This window comes from Orycteropus afer, unplaced genomic scaffold (genome assembly GCF_000298275.1).
Source record: "Orycteropus afer afer isolate SDZICR_OR568_19922 unplaced genomic scaffold, OryAfe1.0 scaffold00045, whole genome shotgun sequence".
Taxonomy (NCBI): domain Eukaryota; kingdom Metazoa; phylum Chordata; class Mammalia; order Tubulidentata; family Orycteropodidae; genus Orycteropus; species Orycteropus afer.
Window position 1 is genome coordinate 960,567 of NW_006921632.1, and position 12,773 is coordinate 973,339.

Here is a 12,773-nt window from a genome sequence, read left to right on the forward strand (position 1 = left end):
GTGTGTGTGTGTGTGTATGTATGTGTATATATATATATATATATATATATATATATATATATATATATAAATGTTCTGGGAAAGTTCACTCTCTTGCTGTGGTTGCAGTTCTGCGTTTGCTTCCTCATCATCTCACCCCTGGACCTGAGATAGCAGCCATCATCTGACCCACCGATTTGGGTTCACCAACCCCTGCAACCACGTGAGTTGGGAGAATCCTCCAGACCTACCCACAAACCTGGGACTTGCCAGCCTGCCAGCCTCCCAGCCTTCACCACCACCACATGAGCCATTTCCTTGGGAGTTTGTGAGTTCTGTGAGACATTACAGGGAACTATGGAACCCTAAGACAGCAGGAAGATTACTGAGGAGAGGAAGAGAAGTTGATGTCAGAGATGATGGAGTCGCACAGCAGTTTGGAAAAATTGGACATTTGGGACATCTTTAACCTCCATCTCATAGGGATTGCCCTTGTGCTAATCTTTCTAAAAGAAATTATTCAAGTAATGATCTAATATTTGTTCATGACGTGAGATATGCATTGAGGTTCACTTTTTGGGCAATTATTCCAGCTCCACTTGTTTAAAAGACTATCCTTTCTCCATTGAGTTGAATTTACACCTTTGTTAAAAATCAATTGACCATATGTATATATGGTCACACCCTATGGGTTCTGTTTGTCTTTGAACCAATATCTGACCACTTGTCAGTTAGTTTATCATACTAGGGTGGCCTGTGTGTTGCTGTGATGCTAGAAGCTATGCCACCAGTATTTCAAATACTAGCAGGGTCACCCATGGTGGACAGGTTTCATCAGAGCTTTCAGACTTGATCTTACATGTAGAGTAGCCAAAGTGAATGAAAGAAATGATGAAGTAAAAGAGCTGAACAGAAGATTTCAAAGGACAGATTGAGAAGACAAAGTAAAAAGTATAATGAAATGTAAAAAGACTTGCAGTTAGAAAATCAAAAAGGGAGAGAACATGCTTGGCATTGCTCAAGCTGAAAGAACTGAAGAAAAAATGTAAGCCTTGAGTTGCAATGTTGAAGGATTCTATGGGAAAAATATTGAATGACACAGGAAGCATCAAAAGAAGATGGAAGGAATACACAGAGTCACTGCACCAAAAGGAATTTGTTGGCATCCAGCCATTTCAGGAGGGAGCATATGATCAAGAGGCTGTGGTATTATTGAAGGAAGAAATCCAAGCTGCACTGAAGGCATTGGCAAAAAACAAACAAACAAACAAACAAAAAAACAAGGCTCCAGAAATTAACAGTACCAACTGAGATATTTCAACAATGGATTCAATGCTGGCAATGCTCACTCATCTTTGTCAAGAAATTTGGAAGATTACTACCTGGTCAACCGACTGGAAGATTCATATTTGGGCCATTCCAAAGAAAGGTGATCCAACAGAATGCAGAAACTATCATTAATAATGCCTCCCTGTGCATAAGCAGCCCTTCCTTCTCCCATGATTGTTCTCTCCAGGGCGTGTGTCTACTTGAGGTAAATGTTTAACTCACATGCCTGTACTTTGTTTGGCTGGAAACCACAGGTATGGGTTTAATTCCAGACCTGAAGGGCAGCTAGGGGCCATAGTCTCAGTGGTTCCACCAGGCTCTATTGGACCAGCAAACCTGGTCCCCACCTTCTTTTTTTTTTCCTCCAAATGACTTTGAGTTTTGTTCCACATTGTTCTCCCTCTCTATCCAGGATCTCCTACATAGATCTCCCTCTGGGCACCATCTAGTTCTTCTGGTCTCATAGTTGTATAGGTTGCAGATCGGATGGTGTACCAGTCACTAGGACTGATTGTTTCCATTGATTTTGGTTTTCTTCTTTCTTCTTTGCTCTTGACAAGGAGAGACCCATAGTTGCATCTAGATGGCAGCTTGCTAGCTTTTAAGATCCCAGTCGCTTGAGTACCTTTTTAAAAATTGTGGTAAAAATATGTATAACAAAATATTTGCCATTTCAAAATTTTTTACATGTATAATTAACTGGCATTAATTATGTTCATTGTATTGTATGACCATCACCACTATCCAGTTCCAAATTTTTCCATCACCCTTAACAGAAACTTGAGTGTCTCCTAAACAATGACTCCTTTTTCCTTCCCTCCCACCCCTGGTAACTACTAATAAACTTTGGTCTCTATGTGTGTTTTGTTTTTAATAGATGTCGTTTAACAGGTTGGGAAATTCCCTTCTTTCCTAGTTTGCTGAAATTTTTAATCATGAATAGATGTTGGGTTTTGTCAAAAGCTTTTACTACATCTATTGGGATCATCATGTGGTTTTTCTCTTTGAATTTGTTAATAAGGCAAGTTACATTGATTTATGAATGTTAACCACTTTTGCATTTGTGGAATAAACCAATTTGCTCATGATGTATTATTCTTTTATATATTGTTAGATTCTATTTGCTAAAATTTTAAGAATTTTTTGCATCTATGTTTATGAGGGATATTGGTCTGTATGTATTTCCTCTTATATGTTTGCTAGAAATCACCAGTGGAACCATCTGGGCTTGGAGTTTAATTTGTGGAAAAGTTTTTAACTACAAATATAATTACAATAGACATAGGGGTATTCAGATTATTTCCTCTTGAGTGAATTTGGATAGTTTGTGTCTTTTAAGGAATTTGTCCATTTCTTTTGATTTGTTGAATTTATTGGCATAAAGTTGTTTATAATAATCCTGTATTATCCTTTTATCATGATAATCCCTAATGTCACCTCTTTAATCTTTATATTGGTAATTAGTTTTCTTTCTTTCTTATTTTTTTGCTGATCACTCTGGCCAGAAGTTTATTAATTTAGTTGATCTCAAAGAATTAACTTTTGGCTTCACAGATTTTCTCTAATTACTTTTCTGTTTTCTGTTTTGCACTGTGGTATTTATTATTTCATTTATACTGATTACTTCAGGATTGGTTTGCTTCCACCCCCCCAGATCCTTAAAGTAGAATCTGAAATCATTGACTTGAGACCTTTTTTCATTCTATAAATTTCCCCTCCTCCAACCACAAACAAAAATGTCATATTTTCATTTTTATTCCCTTCAAAATACTTTCTAATTTCCTCTTGGATCTTTCCTTTGACTCACGTGTTATTTAGTTTCCAAATATTGGGGATCATTTTTGTTACTGATTTCTACTGTCATCTCATTGTGTTTAGAGAACTTCATGTGATTTGAATAATTTTAAATTTCTTGAAATTTGTTTCATGTCTCAGAAAATGCTCTATACTGACAAATGTTCTGTGTGCACTTGAAAATAATTTGTATTCTGCTATATGGTGGTGCAGTGGTTAAAGCATTTGGCTGCTAACCAGAAGGTCAGTAGTTGAAACCCACCAGTTACTCCACAGGAGAAAGATGAGGCAGTCTGCTTCCAAAAAGATTTGTTGTTGTTGTTGTTGTTATTTGCCATCAAAAGATTTACATCCTTGGAAATCCTACGGGGGCAGTTCTATTCTGTCTATAGTGTCACTATGAATTGGAATCAACTCAATGACAATGGGTTTGGTTTATTGTTAAGTGGAGCACTCACTCTATAAATCTTGATTACACTGTCTTAGGTTAGGTTCTCTAGAGAAACAAAACCAGTGAAGCTTATATATGTGTATATATAGAGAAAGAATTCTCAAGGAAATGGCTTATGTGGTTGGAGAGGCTTCTCCTGACTCATGTAGCTTTGTTGTTGTTGTTGTTGTTATGTGCCGTTGAGTCGGACCCGACTCATAGCGACCCCTCCTTGGGTTTCCGAGCCAGTATCACTATGGAAGTAGATTGCCCAACCTTCCTTCCGAGACGTAGCTTTAGGAGCTGACAAACCCAAGACTGAAGGTCAGATAGCAAGCTGCTGGCTTACAGGCTGCAGAGGATGATGAATCTCAAGATCTGTAGGCAATATGGATGTCACAGGCTCAAATCCTTTGAACCAGAGATCAAATGCCAGATGCAGGATTCAGATCAAGCAAAAAGCCAGAGAGCTTTCCCAGAACACCTATATATATTGGAAGCAGCCACACACCTAAGGAAAATCCCTTTCAACTGATTGGCTGCTTATAGCAAATCTCATGATGGAGGTGATTCCATTACATCAGATCTCATATGGGAGATGACTACATCATAACTGCCAAACCACTGAGAATCATGGCCCAGCCAAGCTGGCACACAACCTTAACCATCACATGCATTGGTTGATAGTGTTGTTTGAATCTTCTATATCTTTATTTTTTTTCAGTTTAATCTATCAGTTATTGAGACTGGTGTTGAAATGTTTCACTGTAATTGCGAATTTATCTAGTTCTTATACTTCTGTCAGATTTGATTCACATACTTTGAATATGTTGTTAGGTGCCTAAATGTTTAGGATTTCTATACCATCTCAATGAAATCTCTTTTCTATTAAGAAATAACCCTACTTATCCCTGGTAATATCCTTTGCTCCAAAATCTAATTTGTTTGTTATTAATATACCTACTCCATCATTCTTTTTATTATTGTTCACAATCTTTTGCTTTTCCTATCCTTTCTTATTTTTATTGTGATTTGGGTGAAAGTTCACAGAGAAAATTCATTTTCCATACAACATTTTCCATACATTTTTTGTTTTATGACATTGATTGCAATCCCCATAATGTAACAACTCTCTTCCTACTTCCTCCCTGTGGTTACCTTTCCCTGTGTCCTTTCCTATGCATTTCTGCCCCCTGAGCTATCTCTCTGTGCAAATACTGCCCTCATGATTTCTTACGACTGACTTTTCTAAGGACTGTAAATGTTCACCTTCTACACCTGCCGACTGTTTGGCTGGAAGCCACAGAAGTTATTCAATTCCAGGGCCTAAGGGTGACTAGGGGCCATAGTCTTGGGGGTTTCACCAGTTTCTATCAGACCAGTAAGAATGGTCTTTTCTATGATTTTGAGTTTTGTTCCACGTTTTTGTCCCACTCTATCCAAGATCTACACTGATCCCTTTCCCAGTGGTTGACAGTGGTAGCCAAGTACCATCTAGTTCATCTGGTCTCTGGGTCATGTAGACGGAGGTGCACATGCTTCGCTAATCCCTTGGACTAATTGTTTCCATGTGTCTTTGGTTTTCTTCATTCTTCTTTGGTCTGGACAAGGAGAGACCAATTGTTGCATCTTAAATAGCCAACTGCAAGCTTTTAAGACCCCAATCACTGCTCACCAAATACCTATCCTTTTTAAAAGGAAAAAAAAATGTATTTGGGTCTTCATATTTAAAGCCAGTATCTTATAGGATTTATATAATTAGGTCTCTTTTTTTAAAAAAAAAAAAAAAACAATCTCTACTTTTTGCATTGGACAAATCTGCAAAAGACCTCTTTAAAGTGTTAAAGAGCAAAGATGTCACTTTGAAGACTAAGGTTGGCTGATCCAAGCCATTTTCTTTTCATTAGTCTCATACGCATGTGAAAGCTGGACAGCGAATAAGGAAGAATGAAGAAGAATTGATGCATTTGAAATGTTGTGTTGGTGAAAAATATTGACTGCCAGAAGAACAAATAAATCTGTCTTGGAAGAAGCACAGCCAGAATTCCCAAGACCATAGTCTCCTAGTCACCCTTCAGGCCTGGAATTGGACTCACTCCCATGGCATAACTCTCAGCCAAACAACAGATAGCTCTATAAGTGGAACAGCTACACCAGATAGAAGTACTCCTTAGAATAATCAACCATGGGAGATCAGAAAGGCAGCATTTGCACAGGCAAAAAGCTAGGGAGGCCCGAATGCATAAAGGACACACGGACAGGGTAGCCACAGGAAGAAAGTGAGAAGAGAGCTGTTACATTGCAGGGATTGAAATAAGTGTCATGAAACAAAATGTGTATGAACTGTTGAATGTAAAATCTGCTTTGTAAAATTTCACCCAAATCATAATAGAAAAAAATAAAGTACAGCCAGAAAGCTCCTTAGAAATGAGAATGAGCACACTTTGTCTCTCATACTTTGTTTGGTCAGGATATAATGCTTGGTAAAGTAGAGAGTCAGTGAAAAACAACAGCCTTAACAAGATGGATCGACACAGTGGCTACAACAATGGGCTGAAGCATGGCAATGATTGTGAGGATGGTGCAGGACCAGGCAGTGTTCTGTTGGACACAGTGTTGCGAAGAGTTGAAACTGATTTGATGGCACCTAACAACAACAATATGATTGATCTCCTTTTTTAATCCAATCTGACAACCTGTCTTTTATTGGGGTGTTTGGACCATTTATATTTAATGTGATTATTTGTATTGTTAAGTTTATATTTACCATCTTGTGATTTGTTCATTTTCTCATGTGTTTTTTATTTCCTTTTATTTATTTTTTGGTCTTATTTTATACTGAATATTTGTATCACTCAATTTTATTTCCTTTGTTGGCTTATTAGCTGTAACACTGTTTTACATTTTTAGTGGTTGTTTGGTGGTACAGTGGTTAAAGCATTCAGCTGCTAACCAAAAGGTTGGTGGTTTGAATGCTCCAGCCACTCTGCAGGAGAAATATGAAGCAATCTGCTTCCATAAAGATTTACAGCCTTGGAAATCCTATGGGGCAGTTCTACTCTGTCCTGTAGGGGTGCCATGAGTCAAAATCAACTTGATGCCAGTGGATTTCTTTTTTTTTTTTTAGTATATGTCTTTAAGTTAACACCATCTACCGTCAAGTAGTATGATACCATTTCATGGCCAGCATATGAATTTTACAGCCATTTTCTAATTTTTTTCCTTACTTGGCATTTGTGATATTCTTATCATGCTTCTATGTATGCTATAAACTCAACAATGCATTCCAATTACTCTTACTTTAACCAGTCAATTACCTTTTTAAAATATTTAAATAATAAAAAAAGTCTTATTTTTGCCCACATAGTTACCCATTTCCGGTGTTCTTCAATTTCTTTCTTCCTGAAAGACTTCTTTAAACATTTCCTATATTTCAGATCCACTGGTGATAAATTCTTTCAGGTTTTATATGTCTGAATATGTCTTTATTTCACCTTCATACTGAAAGATATTTTCACTGGGTATAGAATTATAGGTTGACAGGGTTTTGTTTGCTTTTTTGTTTTTCTTTTAGTATTTAAAGATGTAACATCACTATCTTTTGGTTTCTATTGCTTCCAGTGAAAAGTCCACCATAATCCACATCTTTGTTCCTCTGTATGTAACGTGTATTTTTCCTCAGGGTATTTTAGGATTACCTATGTTTGGTTTAAGAAATTTGATAATGATGTGCCTTAATGCAGTGTTCTTTTGTTTTGTTTTGGTGCTTGGGTTCACTGAGCTTCTTAGATATGTGGTTTTATAGTTTTCATGAAACTTGAAAAATTTTGGCCATTATCTCTTCTAGCAGATTTTCCATCCCTACATCCCCTCATATGCACATTTCAGAACAATTATTACATGTATAGGAGGCCCTGGGGGTGCAAACAGTTAATATTCTTGTAGCATAATGGCTAAGACACTTGCCTGCTAACCAGAAGGCTGGCGGTTCAAACCCACCAGCCACTCCTCGGAAGGAAGGTTGGGCAATCCTACTTCCGTAGTGATACTGCCTCGGAAACCCAAGGAGGGGTCGCTATGAGTCGGGGCCGACTCGACAGCACATAACAACAACAACAACAATAGAAAGATTGGCAGCTCAAGTCTGCCCAGAGGAGCTCCAAAGGAAATACCTGGCTATCTAGTCTACTTCCAAAGGATGACAGCCATTGAAAACCCTATGAAGTGCAGTTGTACTCTGACATACATAGGGTTCTCATGAGTCAGAGGTAACTTGACAACAACTGTTTTAGGTATTTTTAGCATGTATATTATATGTGTTAAACTTTTTCCATACTTTCTGGTGTACTGTTCATTTTATTTTAAGTCTGTTTTCTTTTTATTTATTTTGGGAGTTTTAATTGCTATATCCTCAACTTTGCAAACTTTTTCTTCTAATATCTTTAAAATATCATCTAGTATATATGTATTTTTTTCATTTTAAACATATTAAATTAATTTTTAATATCACCCAGTATATATTTTTTCATTTCAAATATTGGCGTTTTCATCTTTAGAAGTCATGGAAATTATATTTTTCAATCACAATGGAATAGAAACTGAAATCAATAAACCAAAACCAAACCTACTGCCATTGAGTTGATTATGACTCATAGTGACCCTATAATACAGAGTAGAACTGCCCCCATAGGGTTTCTAAGGCTGTAAATCTTTACAGATGCAGCCTCATCTTTCTCCCATGAAGCGGCAGTTGAGTATGAACTCCCAACCTTTTGGTTAGCCGCCCAATGCTTAATTACAATGCCATCAGGGCACCTAGAAATCAGTAACATAAGGAAAACCAGAAAATTAATAAATATGTGGAAATTTAACAACATACTCCTAAACAATGAGTCAAAGAAAAACCAGAAAATAACTTGCAATAAATGAAAAGAAAAACAACATACCAAAATTGTTGGGTGCAGTGAAAGAAGTACTAAGAGGAAATTTATAGCTATAAGTGGCTACAATAAAAAAAGAAATATCTCAAATCAATAACCTAAGATCATACCTTAAGGAATGAGAAAAAGATCAAACTAAACTCAAAGCTTGCAGAAGGAAATAATAAAAGTCAGAATAAAGATAAAATAGAGACTAGAAAAACAATATATTTTATTGTTATTGAATAGAAAATTTTGTATTTTATGTTTTATTGTTATTGAATAGAAAATCCACAAAACCTAAAGTTGGTTCACTTAAAAGATCAACAAAATTTACAAACCTTTAACTAAACTTATTTTTTAAAAAGAGAAGACTCAAATCACTAAAATCATAAGTGAAAGTAGGGACATTATTACCTATTTTATCAAAATAAAAATTATTATGAGAGAATACTATGAATGACTGTGTACCAACAAATTGAATAACCTAAATGAACGGTTAAATTCTTAGAAACACACAAACTACCAAAGTTGACTCCAGAAGATATAGAAAATCCTAATAGAACTACAGTAAGTAAGAAGATTGAATCTGTAATCCAAAACCTCCCAATAAAGAAAAGTCTAGGACCAGATGGCATTACTAGTGAATTCTACCAAGTATTTAAAGAGTAATTAACACCAATCTTTCCCAAACTCTTTGCAATGTACTGAGTGAAATAAATCAGATGGAATAGTGCAGGGATCTTTGGATCAGAACAAATAATTACACTACTCACTAGCATTGTCACAGGCTTTTATTATTTACAGTAATCAGGATGTTGGTAAATGGAATAGGAGTAGGGCTTTATCAAGGACCAAAAGCCTCCTGTCCAAGGGTAAGATTTTTTTTTATCACATCCATGCATACCCTTTTTGCAATAAGGACAACAGAACAAAGGGGAACTCAGGTCTGGGGTTTATATACTATAAAACAGAAGGGTATACAAGCTGGATTGCATGGGAAAGGTGAAAGGAGGTAAGAGGAAGGGGCCTTAGTTAAAGTGCAACTGGTCTGGCCACTGTCTTTTGTTTAGGTGCAAAACAGCATAACCAGCAAGAACATTTATTTCCCTATAGCTACAAAATTATCTCTGTACAATTAAGTAGTCATGGAGACAGAGAAAGATACTGTGAGCTCAGAATAGGGAATAAGTGTTCCCTGACAAAGAGAAGGATTTGGGAAAGAAAGAGAGATCCTAATTCTCAGCCACCCTTTTAGAGAATGCTCTGAGCCCAAGGGCTCAGCTTCAGTGGCCTGGCTGGGAATCATAAAGGCAGACCACCTTCCCCGCACTCTTTCAGAAAAAAAAAAAAGAAGAGGGAGAAACACTTCCTCACAAATTCTATGGGCCAGCATTACCTTGATACCAAAGGCAAAGTCATGAAAAGAAAAGAAAACTACAGTCCAAGTTCCTTTATGAATATAGATGCAAATTCTTCAACAAAATACTAGCAAAACTGAATTCAGCAGCATATGAAAAGAAATTATACACCATGAACATGTGATATTTATCACAAGAGTACAAGAGTGGCTCAACATTAAAAAAAATCAATTAATATGTAACACTTTAATAGAATGAGTTGGAAAAAGCCACGTGATCATCTCAATTGATGTAGAAAAAGCATTTGACAAAATCCAACACCATTTCATAATAAACTTAATAAATGAGGAAAGGAAGGAAACTTCCTTAATATGATAAAAAGCCATATATGAAATACCCATAGCTAACATCATATTCAATAGTGAAAGACTGAAAGCTTTTCTCATAAAATCAGGAAAAAGGCAAAGACATCCATTTTTACCACTTGTGTTCAATATAGTATTGGAAGTTCTAGTCAGAACAATCGGCCAAGAAAAGTAAATAAAAGGTATCCAAATCAGAAAGAAGTAAAATTACCTCTGTTTGCGAATGGGATGACCTTACATAGAAAACCCTAAAGAATCCTCAAACTAACAAAACCATTTTCAGTGAAGTTGCAGGATATAAAATCAACACACAAAAATCAGTTGTATCTGTATACATCTGCAATGAGCAAACTGAAAAAGAAATCAAGAAAACAATTTCATTTACAACAGCATCAAAGAGAATAAAGTACGTAGGAATAAATTTAGCCAAAGAGATAAAATCTTGTACACAAATGTTGCTGAAAGAATTGTTTTGTGTGACAAAACATTGTTCAAAGAAATTAAGGAAGCTCTAAATAAATGGAAAGAATTTATTTAGATCTGTGCTCATGGATTGGAATGCTTATGTGATAGTTGGAATTGTGTGTCAACTTGGCTGGAACACAATTCTATGTGGTTTAAGCAATTGTGATGTGGGTTATTCCCATGATGAGATCAGATGTATATGTTTTGAGCAGCCAATCCATTGAAAGGGAGTTTTCCTAGGGGTGTGGCCTGCTTCCACTATATTTATGGACATCCTGGGAAAAGAGACACTCTTCTGTGGATTGATATCCTGTTGTGCTACCTACAACTTTCCGTGAGTGAACAATCCATCATTCAGCCTGGAGATCTTGGATTCGTCATTCGTTGGAGCCAACAGCCAGTATACTTCCTGCCAACCTTGAGCTCGTCAGCCCCTGCAGCTGTGTGAGTTGGGAAAAGCCTGCAGCTTGACATTTGATCCAAGAACTTGGGACTTGCCAGCTTCTATAAGTGTGTGAGCCATTTTCCTAAGATAAATTTCTCTCTCTTTATATATATAAGCTCTACTGGTTTTGCTTCTCTAGAGAACCCAGCCTAACACATTTGGTACTGAGAATGGTTCTCAACTCACTGCCATTCTGCTGTTGAGTCCAATCTGACTCATAGTGACCCCTCCTTGGGTTTCCAAGGCGGTATCACTACAGGAGTAGATTGTTCAGTCTTCCTTCTGAGGAGTGGCTGGTGGATTTGAACCACCAGCCTTCTGGTTAGCAGTCAAATGACTCAGGCACTATGTTATCAGAGCTCCTGAGAGTGGTTCTAGAGAGGCAAAATCATAAGGATGGGCTTCCTAAACTGGTTCTCTTTTGGTTCTCCAATTTGATTAATCGTAAGGCACTGGTGACTCTGCCTCCATTAGTAAAGAGGGCCCTGCTAATCCATGGCATGAGGTGGCAACATTAATATGCAAAATAGCACCACCAATAGATCAAGTATTTTTGAGAAGTGAGATCTGGGTGATCACATATTTGATACTTTTCTGCAATTTTGTCAGCATGAGGAGTATAAAGAAGCTGGTTGGTTGGTCCTACTTACACTAGACAAAGTGGTGAAAGAGTGAGATGAGTTCAGGGCTGCTGAGTCACAGCTCAAGCACTGCATAAAAGACCTGAATGTTTCCAGCTGTGCTCTGAAAGAAAGCCTTATTTCTTCTAGTAATAGAGCTAATACTGCCAAAAACCAAACCTAGAGTCTTATTGTAAGAGTGGCTGAATTACAACACCAATTGAACTGCCAACCCAGAATGGTGTCTAAAGTTAAAGTGAGGGCATTAATTGGGAAAAAATGGGATCCTGAAACCTGGAATGGGGACATATGAGCAGACAGTCAGGAAGATGAGGCCGTGGAGCCTGTAAATTCTGTTGAATCCCTCCCAGCTCAAGGGATTACTGTAAAACCATCATCCCTTCCACCTCCATTTGATGGGATTAACCCAACTGTTCCTGCTGGGTCATTGCCTGAGGTAGATGCCGTAGAAGACATTGCTGAATGTTCTCATGAATTTCCCCAACCACCCATTGTTGCTTCTAGACCTATAACTAAAGTTAAGTCCAAGCGAGCCCCAAAAGGTGAAATACAAATTGTGATTGAGGAGGTGGTATGCTACACCCAAAAAGATCTACTTGATTTTGCTAACATGTACAGACAGAAACCTGGAGAATATGTATGGGAATGGCTACTGAGGGTGTGGGATAATGGTGCAAGGAATGTAACATTGGATCAGCCTGAGTTTATTGATTTAGGCCCACTAAGTACAGATTCTTCATTGTTTCAGCTCCAGAGGTTAGAAAAGGCTATCATGATTTATTTGGTTGGCTTACTGAAGCATGGATTATCCGGTGGTCTACCTTAAATCAAGTTGAAGCACCAGATCTGCCTTGGTATAATGTAGAAGAAGGTATCCAGAGGCTTAGGGAAACTGGCATGTTAGAATGGATTCATCATATTAGACCTCTAGAGTCAGAAGTTCAGTCAATTTATATGCTGAGCAAATAATCCGAGAAGCTGGACTATATGAAGAAAAACGTGGTATCAGGATTGGAGGAAGAATCATTAACAACCTGAGATATGC

At 37.3% G+C, this 12,773-nt stretch overlaps 1 protein-coding gene across 1 annotated transcript in view; it reads left to right on the forward strand.

Annotated features, from left to right (window-relative positions):
• FAM186A (family with sequence similarity 186 member A) overlaps window positions 1-12,773 on the forward strand; it is a 93,814-nt gene that overhangs the window by 6,850 nt on the left and 74,191 nt on the right. The window contains exon 2 of the mRNA XM_007937945.1: window positions 4,257-4,299. Within this exon, the coding sequence (XP_007936136.1) occupies window positions 4,257-4,299 (43 nt within the window). The remainder of the gene's footprint in view (window positions 1-4,256; window positions 4,300-12,773) is intronic.